General features: G+C 44.0%; 1 protein-coding gene across 1 annotated transcript in view; it reads right to left on the reverse strand.

Moving 5' to 3' along the window:
- Window positions 1-1,251: 1,251 nt before the first annotated feature.
- BTBD16 (BTB domain containing 16) overlaps window positions 1,252-20,627 on the reverse strand; it is a gene marked incomplete at both ends in the record, with an annotated part of 47,543 nt that continues 28,167 nt past the window's right edge. Inside the window, 6 exons of the mRNA XM_084633027.1 lie at window positions 1,252-1,320; window positions 3,007-3,195; window positions 5,270-5,368; window positions 12,437-12,514; window positions 13,672-13,754; window positions 14,627-14,718. Coding sequence (XP_084489153.1) covers window positions 1,252-1,320; window positions 3,007-3,195; window positions 5,270-5,368; window positions 12,437-12,514; window positions 13,672-13,754; window positions 14,627-14,718 — 610 coding nt within the window. The remainder of the gene's footprint in view (window positions 1,321-3,006; window positions 3,196-5,269; window positions 5,369-12,436; window positions 12,515-13,671; window positions 13,755-14,626; window positions 14,719-20,627) is intronic.

Below are 20,627 nucleotides of genomic sequence, written 5' to 3' on the forward strand. Positions count from 1 at the left end.
TCATTGTAGCGCATAATGCTGGAAACATCCTAGTTTCCTAAACATCCTAAACATGTAGTTTAGACTCAGTTTGTGGATTTAATAAGATTAGATGAGATCCATTACATTTGATTTTAGCTGACTAAATACCAAGGTTCAGATTCTGGGCTGCACCTCTAAGAGGTGCAGCACAGGACGCACTGCCCAGAGGAAGGGGTGGGGTAAGCTTTAAGCCATCTTTGTGGACTCCTGCTCCCGGGCTGTTCTGGGGGCTGGAAAGGCTCAGGACATATCTTAGATTGCTCTGAGGGCCTTTCTGAATTCTGGCAGCTGCTCTAGGCTGCTCTGCTGCCCACAGTGCTGGGTGCTGCCGCACCCCAGCTCCAACCCAGTCCTGTACAGAGGCTTACAATGAAATTCTTGGAATGCAGCCTTCCAGCTGTCTTCCACAATACCTGTGGTGGTGGAATCCTGTCTTATCTGGATACAGGGCTTTCCACTGCTCCAGCCAGCCCTTTTACATGGCATAAGAGTGCCAGAGTGTGTGTGGGTGGGTGGGTGAAATCCTGGTGCTATTGAAGTCAGTGACAAAATTCCCATTGACTTCAACAAAGCCAGGTTTTCAGCCAGTATATTGTATTTTGTCCATTATGAATGGAGTTGGTAAAATGATTGGATGGCACTGAAGAGCTATTTCCAGCTCACAAAAGCTAATGAAAACTCTGCACTAGAATGCAAGCACCAACACTGTTGCACCCAGGGATCTGACTAAGGATTAGGGGTGATGTAGAGCACAGAAGTGGTATGTGGAAATTGTAGAGATTAATTGGTACTAGTGACCTACGTTAGTCTCATTCATGGTTTGCAGAAGCAACAGCTTTTTCATATAGTTGCAGCCAACTTGGAAAGTATTATTCAGTAATGGGAAGCTCAAAATACACCATGGGAAACCCAGGTCTGAACACCCCCAAACTTTCAGTTTGAAATCTAGAGCCAGATTTTGTAATTTGAGTCCATGTCGAATCAAATAGAAATTGCCAATTTGCAGTTATAATTTATGGGTAACAGAAACAGGCAGTTGATTGAATTTAATCCTGAAATGAGCATGACACAAGGAAAGGTTGCAGTTTATTTTCATACTATGACAAATGTGGTTAGTTGGCTAAGCACACTGTACCCTTAAAATACACGATTCGCCTCTGCTGATAATATCAAGTGATGAAATCAGTTTTCAGCCGAGAGAAAACTCTAGTGCTTATTTCTTTTCGCAAGTCAAGATGATGGAAAAAGAAGAGCATATGTCACATAAATTGGAATTGATGGTATCCGTGCTTTCAAGACCTACACCCAAAACCAAACCAAAATTAACATTGGAGTATTTATCTAACACCATAATTAGTTAACTACAAATGACTCATGTTTAGTGCTTGGTTCAGCAGAAAAATTGCAAAACTGTTTTTTTGAATTTTTACTGAAGAGGCAGTTTCCCTTTAAAAGAGTAAGGGGTAAATCTGGTCACTGTACTTGCCTGGGAGGGGGCAAAGGATATATTATCTGTACCTGGAATCTGGGTTTTGAAGGAAGAGTGAACAGGCACTTTTGTTTTCTGAATAAGACGCGAAAAGTCATGACATAGAAGCCTGATGATGAACCTTAAATGTTTTTTTAAATGACTTTTTGCTAAAGGGAGCTCTAGAATCTAACCATGGAACAACCTATTCCCATGTTTTCACAGGAACATGGTATTTTGTTAGTGGAGTATAATCTGTACTAATATCACTATACATGTATTTGTCCACTTTGTCTAGTGGTTAGTTCACAGGACTAGGAGTCTGAACATGAGGGTTTCATTCGCCTCTGTCGCTAACCCCATCTGTGACCTCAAGCAAATCACTTAAACTGGCCATGCCTCAATCTGTAAAATGAGGTAGTAACCTACTTCACAAGGGGGCTGTGGATTAATTAATGTTTATAAGGCATGGTGAGATCCTCAGATCAGAGGCATTATATAAACACAAAGAATTAGCATAAATTCTGATTTCAGTTACATCCACAACCTGGTTGCTCATGTGTAACACAACATCATTTGGCCAATTTCCTTTTCTGAATGGCTTTGGTTTAACCTGCATTTGAAGTAAGATTAAGGAAAGAAATACACTCACCATTTTAAACATTTGATTTGCATAGACTGTTACTACTACCTGAGTGATTTACTTTGCTGGGTTAACCAGTTAAGAATTTCCATTAGGCCTTATCTCTGCCTGATGCTTTTCACTTCTGAGAGGGGCTGAGCTCCCTCCATTTCCACTAATTTCAGAGGGAGTTGAGGGCAGTCAACACTTCCCAGAATCAAACCCTAGATAAAACCATTTTTTATGGAGATGATTCGAGTTAATGACTGGATTGCTAGAAATATTGGCATTGACGACCAAAACATTTAAACTTTAAGAAGATTAAGCTGATACCATATAAACCAACTGTAGTTTTGCAAATACTATGCAACCATTAGGAAGCCCCAAATTAGTTAACTGTGATACCTAGATTGCCAAGGATAAATGGAAAAGGATGAAGAAATAAATATGCCAAAAGGGAACGCAAGTCAGCAGTCTATATGAGGCAGCTGTTTAAACAAACTGCTAGACACTGGTGGTGATGTCTAAGAGGTACTTGCAGACAGAACCTTGCGTGTTCCTATCAATGGCAAAGTGTTTCACTTTGGGCACAAATGCCATTATGTTTGTCATCGGTATTTAATAATGTAAAATCAGAATGGGAAGTTTTCCATTGACTGCAATGGACTTTGGATCAGGTCCAGTGTTTCTAAAGCATTTGTCAGCATTTCATAGGTTGAAATTCACACACATTTCTACTGGATTTTTCAGTCTTGTGTATCATTCTGAAAGAGTATCCTGTCAGTGTCTGAGCTTTTTGATTGTGAGGAATGCTTGTTTTACATGGATGCTATATCAACTTTTGGACATAGCAAGGCTACGCATGGCAGAGTTTATATTTTTTACAAATACTTACTTGGCTTTTGCAGGATGGTTTGGTAATGCCAAACTTTTGGGTAAGTTGATCAGTACTGAATTCCCTCCATTTCCCCTCCATCAGGCACTGTGCTTTTATTTCATATTTAACTTCTCGCTCCTGTCTAAGGCTGACAGGGCTACGTTCAGCAGTAAAAAAAGATAAAGCTTGGTCTGTGTGTTTGACTCTCTGAAAAGACATTGCATCCAAATCAGTTACAAATCTGTAATATGCAATATCGTAGTAATGACATTTCTTTATTAGAGAACCAACTCAAATATTCATCCATTTCACTTGGTATTTGAGATTTAAATCTTCAGGATCACAGCAAGTACCCATCTAAGCAGGAACTGACCAGGCCATTCCTTGGATGGGAGACCTCCAAGAAAATCTGTTTCTGGAGGCTGAATGGAATTATATTGGTGAGTCAATTGATGACATTCTTATTCCTGATTCTGTATTGAACAAATGGCCCTCAAGAGATGCTACTTTCTTGATGAGATGTAAAACTAAGCTCTGATTATTAATGTTTCTATGGCACTTTCAGTAGGAGTGGAGAATATCTCATGAGCCAAAGTTTTGGTAATTACCCTTGCCTGCCTAAAACTGCTTTAGTAATTTCAAATGGACAAGGCATTCTTCAGTTCTTGATCTGAGGGGCTGTACTCTGTCAGATTCTTATGCACTATTAAACAACTGACATGTTACAGTGATGAGTGAAATGATTTCTCTGTATAGAGGACCTGGTACTGCAGTCTTTCCTGTCTAAACTTCTTTTGAAATCACTAGGAATTTGTCTTGAGTAAGGACTGCTGATTTGGACCTATACTTTCTAAAGCACTTTGTAACCATTCTGGATGAAAGGCACTATGGTCCAAACTAAAAGCTGTGTAAATAAATGAGACTTCACTGATGTCAGTGGTGTTTTATTCCAGCTCTGAGTTTGGTCCTATGAAAAGTCATTACATTTCCATGAAAAAAAAGAAAATAAATGATAGACTCAATTCTGTACTATAATTTGGCCCCCTTTGTGTTGGTTTAGTGGCAAAAAGGGATTGGAAAATTGCTGGATCTCCCCAGCTCAAGGAAGTCCCCACCTAGTATAGCGCAAGTGTAGCTGTTTCCTATGTCACCTGTTCTGTCAGCTCCCAGTGTCTGGCTAGGTCAGGAATGGGAGGGGGCATGACCAGAGTGTTACTACATTCACTTCTCAGTGTACCTTTTTCATTTCTAATCATGGGCCTGACCCTGCAAGCATAGAACTCCTGTTTACTTTGGTGGGAATTTTGTAGGATCATGCCCTGTATCACCTGGAAGCAATGGGAGTTCCTCATGCAGAAGACTTGCAGGATTAAGTCCTCTGTACTGCACCCACAGTATTTATAAACATCAAACTTAGCAATATGTTCTAGGACTTATTTGAACAGGAAATTGTTACTGACCACGTTAATTTTGCTAAACAAATGAAACCACCACATTGCTGATTCAAGTCTATAATAAGCCACCAAACACAAAGGGAACCAAGCACTTTAAAACGGTTAGGAGAGAAGTTCTCACTTTGGCATTTAACTGACATCTAATTAAAACCAGACTCTTACAGGAGGAAGGAAGAATTAAAATGGTAACACGTACACTATGAAACACTTTTCAGTCAGCATCTCATTATGCAATTTACTATCAGTATTAGCGTTTTCCAAAAGACTATGCTGAGCATTACCTGCCCTTTAGGAAAAAAAGGCTTAGAATCTATACCAAGTACCAGATTATGTCCATTCTACTATGCCCCGTTGAAGATACCACTCAAAGAACATGTGAGATGACATGTTTTATTAGGCAGGAGACACAGCTGATATTTCATGCAGATTGTCAGCTACTTATGTTCTCAAAACTGGGCTAGGAAAATCACGTGAGAATAAGCTGTTTATGGATTTCCCAGTATTTCCTGATTATTGACTGACACCTTAAAATACAGAGTGAATACAGAGTGGTATTTTAGTATTCCCACTTCTGATTCTAGTTAAAATCATCATGTGCAGAGACACGTGAATAATCATTTTGGAGTCAGAAGAAAGAAAACGCATAATGATGCTTGTATTATCCCACACTCTACATTTGTTTGCCTTTATTCTCAACCTCAAATTTTTACCTTATAGCAAGGTCAGAATTTACATAATGCAACAGAATAAACAGATAATAAACAAACATAATAATCAGATAAATAATAAACAGAATTCACATAAGGCAAGTGGTGCTTTTATCTTACTTGAATGTAAAAGCTGTATGCTGAAACTTCATGTCTGATTGCTTTTATCTCAAAGAAGAATCCATACATGGAAATTATTTCTTCATGATATCGTGGCTCCTAAAGGACAATTAATTAAGAAAAACTCTCTCCAAAGTAAACTCAAAAATATGTGGGCAAAAATCACAGATAATTATTATTAGGAAAAATATGTCTCATTTTGCTTGTCATGTAAAAGAAAAAATGCAGTCGCTGTGAAATTATATTTAAACTAGTGGAAAGCTATAAGCGGAGTGCAATGAAAATCAAATACAGACATTAAAAATTATAATGCTCTAGATCCACAAGAGTTGTAAGGGGGCGTTTAAGGCGGGGGGACTTTTAGGTTCAGGGGGATGTCTCTTGGAAGCCTGGGGTCTGTGTCTTATTATTCTTTGCCTCTATGTGCTCATCAAAACCAAAGTGTCTCCAATATGTATGGCAACTGGGATGGAGGAGCATTAGGAGCTTAGCCTGGAAGGGTAGAGCAGGAAGGAAGGCCTTCTGTTGTGTCTGATTACAACATATAATGAATTTTCTATTCATCCAGGGTGGAATTCATCACAGTGCAGAAGGCCAACACAAGGCCAATGCCTTACTTAAGCCTTACCTAGGCCCTCAGAATTGTAAGGGAGACATTTAACCGCACAAAACACATGCCACACTGGCAGCGCCTGTGCAAGCTTCTTCCCGCATGTGTCTCAGTCTGAGAGTGGTGTTCAGGTCCATTCAGTCACTGACTACTTCAGAGACAATTATGACAGTGAATTCTGTCTTGTAGACACTAGCCTATTTGGAATTGGACTGCAACTGCTATACATTAAATAGATAACTGTCAATTTACATAGGGTTTGATACAATGCCTATTGAAGTCAGCTCATCCCCAGCTTACCCTCTGCCCTTTTCAGGGTCCACGAATACAATGAAAAATAGGATTTTGAATTAATACACATCATCTAGCATTTCTACTGTGACAAAGTTCCTTCTCTGCCTTGGTGGGTCTTGAGCTTATTGGCAGATTTGCTTGCCTCAGAGATTCCCGGCAGCCCTCAGTTTGGCCACTTTTGCTAGTGGCTCAAACCTGCCATCCACTCAGCTAACCTCATCGCCGGCCAGCATGGGGGAAACAGAGAACAATCCCCGCAGTCTCTGTGTCCCACCTAGTGGGTCGGGAACAGGCCATATCCCTTTCCAATTTAGGCCTTCCCTTCTGGTGTTTCTCACAGACCAGGTCAACTCCTCCTGTGTCCGATCAGGAGTTGGGGAGATAGGGGGAACCCAGGCCCACCCTCTACACCGGATCTTCCTCCTGAAGCCTGACCACACTTGAACTCTTCAGTCCTTCCGCAGCACGCCTTCTCACTCCCTGATCCTTGTGTGCCTCCCTACTAACTGATGGGAGGTCCTTTTTAAACCAGGTGTCCTGATTTACTTGCCTGCCTGGTGCTATCAGTATGGGGTTACTGCAGAGGGCAGTCCATAGGTCTGTGAAGGCTCTCTCTGCTGCGTCAGACCATCTCACCAGATCAGGTCCACGGGCCTTCACTAGGTCTGACAGAGGGCTTGCCCTTGTGGCAAAATGGGGGATAAATCGTGGGTAATACCCCACCACACCTAGGAATGCCCGGACTTGTTTCTTGCAACTTGGAGGAGGCCAGTTTTGGATGGCCTCTAACTTATTCAGTTGAGGTTTTACCAGACCTTTTCCCACAATGTAGCCAAGATATTTGGCCTCTATAAACCCTATGGCGCACTTGGCAGGGTTTGCTGTAAGGCCAGCTCACCTGAAAGTATCGAGGACTGCCTCCACCTTCTCTAGGTGGGTTTCCCAGTCTGGGATATGAATGACCACATTGTCTAGGTAGGCAGCAGCATAATGATTATGGGGGCATAACAGCTTGTCCATGAGGCACTGGAAGGTAGCTGGGGCCCCATGTAGTCCAAAAGGGAGGACAGTATATTGGAAAAGACCCTTTGGTGTAGAGAATGCAGTCTTTTCCTTTGCATCTTCGGCAAGGGGAATCTGCCAGTACCCCTTTGGCAAGTCTAGGGTAGTCAAGTACCGGGCATTGTCCCAACGGTCCACTAGTTCATCTATTCAAAGTATGGGGTACGCATCAAACTGGGATACCTTATTCAGTTGCCGGAAGTCATTGCAAAACCTTGTGGTGCCATTAGGTTTGGGCACTAACATGATTGGGCTGGACCACTGACTGTGGGATTCTTCAATGATCCCCGACTCCAGCATTTTTTTAAACTTCTGCTTTTATTTCCTCCCTTTTGGCTGCTGGCACCTAGTAGGGCCTCATTGTTACTCTGGCCCCAAGGTTCATGATGATGTGGTGATATGTCTCAGTTGTTCGACCTGGTTTTGTCGAGAACACATCTTGGTTCCGGAAGATCATCTCAGACACCTCATTCTTCTGGTCTGGCGTTAAATTGGGAGACACCCTCACCTGTTCGGAGGATTTGTTTTCCTGGGATAGGTCTTTTCAGACAGCTGTGCATGCCAGGGTTTCAGAACGTTGACATGATATATTTGCTCTTCTTTCCAACATCCTGGTTGTCGCACCTTGTAATTTACCTCCCCTACGGGTTCAGCTATTTCGTACGGTCCTTGCCACTGGGCCAAAAGTTTACTCTCTGTTGTGGGTACCAACACCATTACTCGTTCTCTGGGCTGGAACTGCTGAACTTTGGCTTGGTGATTGTACTGAGCTCATTGGGCCTCTTGTGCCTTCTCTAGGTGTTCCCGCACAATGGGAGTGACCCGTGCAATCCGGTCCCACATTTGTAACACATGCTCAATTACATTCTTCCCCTCATTGGCCTCCTCCTCCCAAATTTCCTTGGCTATGTCCAAGTTGCCTCAGGGGTGGCGCCCATATAATAAGCTCAAAGGGAGAAAACCCAGTTGAGGCCTGAGGTACCTCCCGGATGGCAAACATAACGTATGGTAGTAGGGTGTCCCAATCCTTCCCGTCTCGACTTACCGCCTTCCTTATCATAGCCTTCAGGGTTCAGCTGAACCTTTCTACCAGCCCATCGGTCAGTGGATGATAGACCGAAGTCCTCAGGGTATGTATGTGGAGTAGATCACATAGGTCCCTCATTAGTTTTGACATAAATGGGGTTCCTTGGTCCGTCAGTATCTCCTTTGGTAGCCTCACTCGGGCAAAGATCCCCACTAGCTCTTTGGCTATTGTTTTAGAGGCTGTGTTCCGCAAGGGGACAGCTTCTGGATACCATGTAGCATAATCCAGAATGACAAGTATATATTGGTGGCCCTGGGTAGTCTTCTCTAGGGGTCCCACTAGGTCCATGGCTATTCGCTCAAACATCATGGCTATGATGGGTAGGGGTACCAAAGGTGCTCTCAAGTGGGGACGAGGACTGTGCAGCTGACACTCTGGGCAGGAGGCACAGTATCTCCGCACTTCTTTGTGCACCCCGGGCCAGAAGAACCTTCGTAAGATCTTTGCCAGGATCTTCTCTACCCCTAAATGCCCCCCCAAAACATGGCTATGCGAAAGGCTTAATATAGCCTTCTGGTGTTTGTGAGGCACTAGGAGCTGCTCTACCTTCTGTCCTTGTACTGGTGCAACCCGGTACAGGAGATCCTTTTTTATAATGAAGTAGGGGCTAGGTCCCTGGGTTTTCCCTTCCATGGGAACCCCATCTGTCTCTGTTACCTTCTTCCTAATGTTGTCGTACCTTGGATCTTCAGCTTGCTCCCGTCCGAAATGTTCCCTCCTGGGGCTGGTCTACCCGAGTTCTAGGGGACGGGTCTCTATTGCTTCTGCTGGTTCGGAGGCATTAGGGTTGGGGTCTGGCTCAGGTGTTTCTCCCTCCCGGGTGGCCTCCTTTTCAGCTGCCTGGGTCCGCCTACCCACAAGAGCGACCCTCTGGCTTTGGGTCAGTATTCGGGTTCCCAAAGCCTTAGCTGCCCTTCTTTCCTTTTTCTTCTTTCTGCCCCACTTGGGAGTAGAGAAAATGTCTGGGGAAATTTCGGAGAAAACTGGGAGTTGATAGTCTACCGTGGATGCCTCACTAGCTTCAGGGTCCTCCCCTTTCTCCAATCCCCCTACTCGGAGTAAGTCATCAAATCCTGGAAAGTCCCTCCCTATGAGCACCGGGTAAGGGAGTTTAGACACTACACCTGTTGCTACCTCTGTAGCGTTCCCTTGGATTTCAATTTTTACCGGGATGGTGGGGTAGTAACTAATCATCCCATGAACACATGTCACCCTTGGGCATTTTGCCTGTAGTAACTGACAACATTTCACGAGCTTTTCTGAGATGAGTGTGATGGCGTTCCCCGAATCAATCCGTGCTGTGGTCTCTACTCCATTTAACCTCAGTGGCCTGGTATATTTGTGTGGGGTTAATGCAACCCCCACAATGTGAATTAGGGAGCATGGGTTTTCCTGGTTGCCTAGGTTATGTTGCATAGACTCCTCAGCATTGGGGCACTGTGCAACTATGTGTCCCCCCTCCCCACAAGCGTAACATCTGTATGGGGCCCTAGGCATTCCCTCGTCTCTCGGTTTGGGCAGTCTAACATCACGATCCTCTTCACTCTCAGTGCTTTGACTTTTGGTGGCCTCTGGTGGGCCTTCAGTCCCCCTCTTTTTCCACCTGGGCCTTCCTGAGGGCTCAGTTGACTGAGATCTGGGGGTCGGTGCCACTAGTTAATTCGGGGCACCTCTTCTTTAACTATTTGGGTCAGTTCCCTCGCTGTCCTTTGCCTCTCTACCAGTGAAACAACCTCATCGTAGGTGGAGGGGTTGCTCTGGCTTACCCAGGTGCGAAGGTCTGGCGGTAGTCCTCGCATGTACTGGTCAATGACCAGAATCTCTAGTATCTCTTCTGGACTCTGAGACTCGGTTCGTAACCACTTTCGTGCAAGATGGATGAGGTCATATAATTGGGACCACGGGATTCTGTTTTCCTGATACCTCCACTTCTGATATCACTGGGCCCACACTACGGTCGTTACCCCAGAACTGGCCAGGATCTCTGCTTTCAGATGGGGGTAGTCTGCCCCAGTCTCTTCAGACATATCATAATAGGCCTTCTGGGCCTCCCCACACAAGAATGGGGCGAGGATGCCAGACCACTGTTCTTGGGGCCAAGCCTCCCATATGGCTGGCCTCTCAAAGGCCAGGAGGTATGCCTCTATGTCATCCTCCTGCATCATTTTCTACAGCCAATTGCTGGCCCATATGACCCGTGTCCCATCCTGGCTGCGGTTCAGCTCTGGAAGAGCCTTCACCTGGTTTACCAGTTCCCGCAACATAGCACGGTCTTGAGTGGCCTGGTCCATTAACAAGCAATTGGTCTCCTGCTGCAGCCTCACTGCCTCCTCACTGCTTAGAATAGAATCATAGAATCATAGAATATCAGGGTTGGAAGGGACCTCAGGAGGTCATCTAGTCCAACCCCCTGCTCGAAGCAGGACCAATCCCCAATTAAATGATCCCAGCCAGGGCTTTGTCAAGCCTGACCTCAAAAACTTGTAAGGAGGGAGATTCCACCACCTCCCTAGATAACGCATTCCAGTGTTTCACCACCCTCCTAGTGAAAAAGTTTTTCCTAATATCCAACCTAAATCTCCCTCACTGCAACTTGAGACCATTACTCCTTGTTCTGTCATCTGCTACCACTGAGAACAGTCTAGAGCCATCCTCTTTGGAACCCCCTTTCAGGTAGTTGAAAGCAGCTATCAAATCCCCCCTCATTCTTCTCTTCTGAAGACTATCCCCATGTGTTCCAGTCCCCTAATCATTTGTTTCCCTCTGCTGGACTCTTTCCAATTTTTGCACATCCTTCTTGTAGTGTGGGGCCCAAAACTGGACACAATACTCCAGCTGAGGCCTCACCAGTGTCGAATAGAGGGGAACGATCACGTCCCTCCATCTGCTGGCAATGCCCCTACTTATACATCCCAAAATGCCATTGGCCTTCTTGGCAACAAGGGCACACTATTGACTCATATCAGTGCCATCCATTGTGGTGGGGGAGAAAAAAATAAACCCTCTCCCTCTTTTTTTTTTTTTTTAAAACCCTCCTTTTTCCACAACGCGGTGCACCTGATCCCACTTTTCACACCAGTGTGACAAAGTTCCTCCTCTGCGCGGGTGGGTCCTGTGCTTATTGGTGGATGTGCTTGCCTCAGAGATTTCCAGCAGCTCTCAGTTTGGCCACTTTTGCTAGTGGCTCAAACCTGCCGTCCACTCAGCTAACCTCATCACTGGCCAGCATGGGGGAAACCGAGAACAATCCCCGCAGTCTCTGTGTCCCATTTAGTGGGTCAGGAACAGGCCAGATCCCTTTCCAATTAAGACCTTCCCTTCTGGTGTTTCTCACAGACCAGGTCAACTCCTCTTGTGTCCGATCAGGAGTTGGAGAATGGGGGGAGCCTGGGCCCACCCTCTACACCGGGTTCCAGCCCAGGGCCCTGTGGATAGCAGCTGTCTACAATGTTCCCTGTATCAGCTGCATGACAGCTACAACTCCCTGGGCTACTTCCCCATGGCCTTCACCCAGCACTTTCTTTATCCCCCTGCAGGATCTTCCTCCTGAAGCCTGATCACGCTTGAACTCTTCAGTCCTCCCGCAGCACACCTTCTCACTCCCTGCTCCTTGCATGCCCCTCTACTAACTGATGGGAGGTCCTTTTTAAACCAGGTGTCCTGATTAGTCTGCCTGCCATAATTGATTCTAGAAAGTTCATAATTGGCTCCAGGTGCCTTGATTAGCTTGCCTGTCTTAATTGGTTCTAGCAGGTTCCTAACTGCTCTAGGGCAACCCCTGCTCTGGTCACTCAGGGAACAGAAAACTATTCATCCAGTGGCCAGTATATTTGCCTTCTACCAGACTCCTGTACCCCACCGGTCTAGGTCTGTCACACTACTTTGTCTCATTTATTTAAAATATTTTTCGTTGTCCTAACAAAGAAACTAACTAGACTAACAAATGTAGGTCATCTTCCTTGATTTGTTTTCCCATTTAAAATAGATTACAGATCTGAAAACAGCTGCCATTTTTACAATAAAAAGTACGTGAGTAAAAATACTGGTATCCACTGAGAAACACACCAAAGCCTAGAGACTCCCACCGGACACTTTTGATTTCTTTGTTACATACCTGTTTAAGCAGCAGACCAAATCTCACAGCTTGCATAGAAAAATCTCTCTGCAATGTCATGTCACCACCATTCTCCAGCTGAAGGGAAAGGAAAATATGTCCCATTTGATGAAGTCCATTGATTCAATATATTATATAAAAGAAGCACAAAGCTAGGCACAAAGAACTTATGACTGTTTCTGCTGCTTTCTCAGTGAGGCAATCTTCATAGGAATGAGTATCCTACATTTAAATTGACAATGTATGGTAGATTGTACAGTTTTTCTTCCTAGCAGTTTGGAACAACTGAGCAATTAGTGACATGGGACCCAATTCTCCACTGTTTTGCATCTTGTGTAGTCATTTACACCTGTGCCAAGTGATTGAAAAGTGAGTGTAAAGGGGTACCAAAGCAGAATAGTAGCATTTTGCACCGACTACACAGGAATAAAAATCTACACAAGGTGCAAGACAATGGAGAATCAGGACCATAATCTAAAAAAGATCTTTTTAATGAAGTGGAGTATATTTATGTTGTGGAAAGTTATGATAAAATGTTCTGATTCAAGTTTCTTTGTCATTATTATTTCAGTATTTTCTTTTAGAAGTAGCATTAACTCCCCTACACATTTTTCCCTCCTCAGAAAGTATGCGTTTGAGATATGCAGCTGCTGACCTGGGCAGCCAATTGCAACAAAACTCCTAAGGGAGCGGGAATCAGTGCAAACTAGCAGGACATCCTCAGTCACGGTCCAAGTTCTATGCAGCTGTGCTCTGTCTTCCTCTTCCCATTTTGCAAGGCCATTGACTTCAATGGGAGATGTACCTGCTTACGCCATGTGTGAATTTGTCCCCATCTGCTTATGTGGAAAAAACCCCCACAAATAGCAAAACAATAGAAGTGTCTAAGAAGTTGTTAATGGAAACAGACTCTCTCAGAAAGCGTAGCTGGGTGTTTGTGTATGACAGCATAAAAAACCATCATATTATCCACTATCATGCCTTAAGCTCAGAAGAAAAGATTGCCAAAGCAAAGCAATTTTACATAGGAAAAATTAGACTACAGCCTTTTTTAAGCCAGGGATCATCTGTTATTCCATTTGTACATTACCTGGCCGACACAATGAGGCCTATATCCTAAGTGGGGCCTTGAGGCACTCCCTCAGAACAAAATATAAGAAAACGTCTGAGCTCCAATGAATATATACATATAAACACTTTCAGTTTTTGAACAATGTAGAAGCATACCAACTCACTGCATGGTAATGGTGGGACAGAATCTGTGTCAGCCATGGCAGCGGGAGGAAGTTAATCTGCCGCAAATCCTCCAGATGCTTACCTTTGGGATTTGGGGGGAAAGTTTGACAAATAAAATTGTATTATTAAAAGGAATTAAAGCAGACATATTACAGAGAACAGTTATGGCAATGTGGGAGGATCCGAATATAGAAGTCCACTAAAAATTCATCACCCAGCCTCACTTTTCAGACTCCCCACGTAATTCACGGAAGGGTTGTTGTGCAAATCATCCATAAAAGGAGCTAGGGAGGGGCATTCTGGGGATGGTCTCAGTGGTCAGGGTCATGATACACATGTTCGTGTGCAGACTGACACTTGCATATTAATAGCTCCTGCTTGCATCCAATTGTGCATTTTTTTCATATCCCTACCCTGTGGTAGGATTAATCCACATGGGGTGTATAAGGCTATGAAATTGGCACATGTTAACATGGTCAGCTCCAGGGATTTGGTGCATCTTTAGATAAAATCCAATAAAATGGTATGGAAACAAAAACAATAAAATATATATACCACACAGGTAAGTATTTACATTGATTTGGAAGGTTGCTGGGTTCTCAAGATCACCTTATTCACTTGTCCTTCACCCATTGGGTGTACATTTCAAGGGTCAATATTTTTCATATATTTCAGAGAAATCCAATTTTAAACACTGAAATATTGATTTCGGCTCACTTGTAGGAGAGTAGGAGTTTTCACTTTTAACTGTCAGTATGCATTCTGCATGTGTGCAAAAGAAGTGTGCCTAGGTAAGATAGGTAGACAGTTGCATAATTCCTTGATATGGGCATGCTCACTTGTGTACATAAATTGGGCTTTTGCACACAGTGAATTACTGTGAGTGTAATTTCAGATGACAGTTTGAAAGTGTGGGCCAATGCTTTGTAGGTCACAAACACACTATAAACTTACTTGAAGTTATTCCATGTAACCGAAGGGATTGAAAAACAGTTATATATCTCTGTCCTGCTTCCCTTTCCAGAAAGGAACACCTCTTGGGTAAACTAAAAACAAAACAAAGTAGCAGAAAACTTAACTTAACCCAACATGATTTCATCTCCACATTCTAAATTTCACTATTTAGGGTTTGTTTTGTGTATGCACCTCTTAACATACCAGCTTTCAGCTGGACTGTATTTGACCCATTCATAAGGCAACTTTTATAGCATAGGAATTAAAAAGTACTGATTTACTTTCCTATCCTCTCACTGTGTTTTTTAAAGTAAAATTGACTTCTTGGAAGTTGTGCTTGGGTACTGATGGTCAGATTTGGATACACATGGTCACCAAATTTCACACATTTAAAGTAAAAAAACAAACAACCCACTTAGTGAGTCTGCTTTTAAAAATGTGCTTCAAATGACTATTACTTCTCAAAAGGAGATGAAAACATTATCATGCAAGTTTCTCAGAACTCATTTGGAAACAGGCTGTCGCTTACTAAAGGCAGATCAAGGCACGGACCAGCCCAAGACGCTCAGATTATTTTTCCATGAGTCAAGAGTTGCTCAAAACAAAAATTTCCCTGCCCATACCAAGCCCATGTTGTTGCACTACGCTCTTACCAGCAACACTGCTGCCAACCTCCTTGCTATAGAAAAAATGACAAATGGTTTGGACAGTTTTTAAAATTTGATTCAGTCTCTCTCTCTCTTTTATTTGTGCCTCATTTCTGAAGCCAGGTGCTCTTAATATCATGAGTTCAGCTGTACAGAGATTGGAAGGTGAGGAAAATGATAACTAATATATGTAAAACATCTCTAAAAATGACCTAAAATAGCTTGACCTAGCATGTGACCATCACAGATGTGATGAACTGGGAAAGTGGTTGCATTGCTTTCTAGGACTATGTGTGACTTTAGTTTCCCTGTTCAGTTATGTATTGTTGCCTGCCCAAACACAGAAAGTTTAATCAAAGGAGGCCGTACATGGGCTGTTGATGGACCAAGCGGGAAAGGTAAAACAAGGACACAGATAAGTCAGCATCATGTACACAGCTTCAAAGGAGATAACAATGGCTGGGCCATCAGCTGTGGGGGAGAAGTTATCTAGCTGGCTCTGTCCAGGCTAGGATGTTTTACTCTTCCCAAGGCTTAGCCTGGAATCAAAGGAGACACAAAAGATCCAAAAACCCTGACTGGCAGAAAGGGAGTGGAGAAATGGTCAGAGATGCTGACCAGGACGTGTTAGTGAAAAAGCTGACATGCTGGGAGGACTCACTGAGGGTATGTCTAAACTGCACTTGAAGTTCAGGCTCTGACTCAGGTTTGAGCCCAACCCCCACTTCTGTCCACACACAAATCAGTCTGACAGGTCAGCAAGTATTCATGACCTGGGTTCTAGGACCCTGCTGGGGTGAGGGTCGCAGCCCGACTCCTGTTGTCACTGAAGTGCAAACCCTGTCATTTTGCAATGTGGACGCAGCTCAAGCCGCAGTCCCAATTAAAAAGTCTGCACAGTGCAGCATAGACTTGTTAGCATGCCTGTGAAACCTGGGTCCAGCAATTGTAAACCCAAGTTTACAACACAGTGTGGGCACTCACTTGCAGGCTTGGATACACTGAGTCCACATGCCTGGGTCCCCAGACCTAGGTTTACAATGCAATGTAGACATACCCTGGAGAGACAGAAGGAGAAGGCTCAGAGATGGGGAAAAAGACAGACGGGCCTGAGCTATAAATGGAGGTTAAATTTAAATAAGGGAATACCATGATAGGTCTTTGTTGTTTTAAATCTACTTCTCCAAGCTCTGTGTACCTTTTAGTCCATAAAAATCACACTTTGTTTGATGAAGCTGTTTCTGACTCACCGCAAACACATACTGTCACAAGCTCCCAGAGAGAAACTATGGTAGGGTCCAGCCCCAGTTGGACCTGCTGAATTAGTCACAGTTAGTACTGGGGGCAAGAAGAGATATAACCTGGAGACACAGACAGAGAGTGGTTGAATTATAGGATCTTGCCCCAAAGAGAAGTGGAGTCATGGGCCTGCCACTTGAAAGGGGCGCACTCGGGGGATGAGAAGAGGGTCTCAGTGGAGCAGCCTACCCAGAGACTGTGACACTATCATTTTTCTTGTTCATCAGCAGTAACATTTGGGGAAACAGCCCAATCTCCATGATGGCTCTTTTTTTTTTTTAATTGCCTGTAAGATTGCTCTAGGGTACATTCATTACAATATTGAAAGTCACAGTTTTCTAAGTGACTTTAAAACTCTGTTTGCAAATGAAACTTCTTGGGGCCAATGGTGGCCCCCGCTGCAGTCCCTATTAATCACTTTAAGGGCACAGAAGGACCATTAATCAGTCTCAAGGGGCTGAAGGAGGATTCCCTCAGCACAGGAGCAGCACAGACCCAACGTAAATGGCCCTGCACTGTCCTTTTCACAACCCCCAGTGTCCTGCTGAAAGCCACAGGGGATATATATATATATATATAATGTCTAACAACTTGTGTTATGTAATGATTAATAGGAACTAGGTACTTCAAGATTTCCTTGCCAAGCTGGAAGAATACAGTCCTATGCAGACTGTATCCTAAACAAAGTTGCCAAGTGTTCACTAATCTACCCACATCACTTAGATTATATTTGATAAGACAAAATGCCTTTTCCCCTATATTTCCTTTTATGAGTTGTTGCAGTTGCAAGCAGTGTCCTTCAGACCTGCAGTTGCATGCTTTGCAGTACTGAAGGTTACACTGCTGAAGCAAATCAACATCCGGTAAGAGAAAAAGGCTCTTGCTTTGTTTCTTATGTAATTCACATTTCCTATAGCTTGCTCTCCATCGACATATTTGACAGCAGCCTAACCTTCAGTACTGCAAAGAATGCAACTGCAGGTCTGAAGGACACTGCTTGCAACTGCAAGAACTCATAAAAGGAAGCTTTAAAAGGAAATATCGGTGGTCTGATTCTCAGAGTTGCTTGACCCCCATAGCTCCCACTTACTTCCAACTGTTGGGTACAATTTTTTTTAAAAATATAATTACAGACAGACTGGAAATGAGTTGTAATTCCTACCATTCATGTTTGTAATCAGTAGAAGTACCTGACCACTACTGAAAAGGTCAGTGCTGACTGGGCTTCCTCTGTTACTGTATCTCAGCTCAGAAAATGATAAAGGAACTTAAAAGGGGTTTTCCCCACTTCTATTTGTTTGGAAGGAGAAACAAGTTGTCTGAGCTACAGTACTGCATATGAGTAGAGTCTACCTAAGTAATAAAGAGGTTAACACACAGCAAATTCATGTAACCATTAGAAGAAATTGTCTTTGTAGCAATTGCTCCCTTTTAGTGTATGAAAGAATAGGTGCTTCATAAAACGTTCTTTTTAACGTACAGTAGGCTCCAGCCTTGCCTGTTTTCTCTGTACAGTCTTTATTTAATAAGGCTAATGGGCTGGGCCCTGAAAGGCATAGCCTCCTTGTAAATTCTCTGCACATTTCAGGATATGAATTAATCAAAATAATAAATGGGCTAAGTCTTGAACTCAGTCAAAATGCCCATTGAAATCTATTAATATAACAGATGGGGAAACAGAGGCACAAAGATTAATGTGTATGTCCAAAAGCATGCAATGAGTCAGTGTGAAAGCCCAGACTAGCACCAAGTTGAAGAATTCCTCTTTCTGCTATAACTCCTTAAACTGTGTGGCACCATAAGGGGGCTAGAAAAGCCTTGGATTAAATTTGGGAAGAATAACTGCAGGTTGTTTACTAGGCCCCCTCCACACACCCCAGGGCCAGGAGGAGGCGCGACCAGGGGTGCTGGAATAATTTTTAAATTGGGGGTGCTGAGAGCCATTAAACAAACTGTAAATCCTGTATATGATGGAAACCACTTCAAGCCAGGGGGTGCTGCAGCCTCCCCCCCGCCCTGCATCCCTAGTTCCAGCACATGCAAGCGCAGCAATAGCAAATGCTGCAACACTGATTCTGGCCAACACTGCTGCTCTCTGGCAGGATGATTTGGGCTGCCTAAACTACTGTGGAGATGAAAGGGGTCAAGCTTAGGGAAAATGAACAGAAGAATCTGACCATTAGAGCAAACTCCAGTCCAGCACTTGGAATGGAACCCAAGATTCCTGAGTCTCACCATTGCTTTGCTATCAGCAAACATCTATGAAACTCACTGGCAAAGTGTCCTATTCTGCTCTAGTGGTAGTTCGTATGCAAGATGACAACCTACTACCGGTATCAGTTACTCCATTAGCTCAAGTAGCAAAGGTCAGTGTGGTGGATCTGAAGGTTCCAACCATGCTGATGAACCATGTGGGGGTCAATATGATGCCATCCCACAGGATGGAATTTCTGGGGGGTTTTCAGGTTGCTTAAAAAAATTAAGAAATTACACACAAAAACCTATGTTAAAAGATAGTTAGCGTTGCAAAGTAAAGCACTCAAAAGTTAGGAAATGCCAGGATTACGGTTGCCTGTGCAACCTTAATCTGGCCCCTTGTGAATATGCATTTTGATAGTCATTAATTACATGATCATATGCTTTTCTCTTCTACAGGACTCCTGACTCATTCAGTGCATAGAATGAACCTGCTCTAGGGATGAATAATGGTTATGTAATAAAGGAGACTGTGGGACCCCTTCATTATTGGTTGCAGAAGTTGGAAATTGTGTTGTGATTCAGGCCGGGGACTGCAGAAAGAAAAGGGATGATCTCATGCTTAAAGAAGTTGAATGTTGTCCTGGAGAAATGGATGTATCCTACCTCTGTCACAGAATTCCTGTGTGATGCTGGGCAAGTTGGTTACACCAAACTTTCTACTTTTTTGAGTACCTGACTTGATATCCTAGGATTTGATTTGCAGAAGTCCTGACCACTCACAACAGCAACTGAAGTAAATGGAAGCGATATTTTGAACATATAAATGGTTATAAAATGCTGAGTAATCTGAAAAAACAGGTACTAGGTGTCTCACATTGGGCACCCTGGATTACTGAATACTTTTGATGTTCATTTCACAGTGGCTCAGTTCCCCATCTGTAAAATGGGGATAATAGTAACCTCTCACCTCACAAGGGTATTGTGAAGATTAAATACTCTTTGTGAAGAACTCAGATACTATTGTGATGAGAGCCATAGAAAAGCCCATGAGGAATAAAACCCATGATGAAGTTAATAATTCTGTTTTCAGTGCACGATTTGGATAGTGTGCAGTAAATAAAGCTGGGGGCCACACAGCAAAGAATGCGGATAAAACAAAAAAATTGTAAACCTGATCACTAAGAGAGGACCGTCCATTCTGTGCATTGAATGAGGCATGGGCCTTGTGGAAAATGTGGTATGTGATCTTGCAATTAAAGACTATCATATTGCATAAGGGAGTGAAATTGAGATGGAAGACAACTTTAATTCTTTCATTTCCTAACTTGAGTGCTTGACTTTAAAACAACATTAAGTACTCCTGGGCTAAGTTCCCTGCAAGCTGCACAGGCGCACAGTAGCCTATTTAGCGCCACACAGGCGCTAAGGGAACCCGCCCGGAGACCTGCCATGGCCAGGGGAGGGACATCCCTCTCCCCCGGCCCCAACCTAGGCCAGCCCCCAACCTGCCGCGGCCGAGGTGGCCTGGACTCAGTCAAGGCCGGGGCGGCCCGGCCTTGCCCCAGGTGTGGCTGGGGCAGGGTGGCCCAGCCTCAGGCATGTCTGGGGCAGTGCAGCCTGGCCTGGACCCCACTGTGGCCGGGGCACCACCCCCCCAGCCCGAACCCAGCTCTGGCCCAGACCTGGTGGGACTGGGAGAGGGGCGCCTTTCCTGCAGCCCCAGCCTTGGAGTTGCCCCTACAAGTGCTGCTGTGGGGAGAGAGAGCTGGGGGGAGTCCTCTCTCCCCACCGTAGCCCCAGAGTACCCTCCTGCACCCCAAACCCCTCATCCCCAGCCCCACCACAGAGCCTACTCC

The sequence above is a fragment of the Lepidochelys olivacea genome (assembly GCF_965140295.1).
Source record: "Lepidochelys olivacea isolate rLepOli2 genome assembly, chromosome: 7".
Taxonomy (NCBI): Eukaryota; Metazoa; Chordata; order Testudines; family Cheloniidae; genus Lepidochelys; species Lepidochelys olivacea.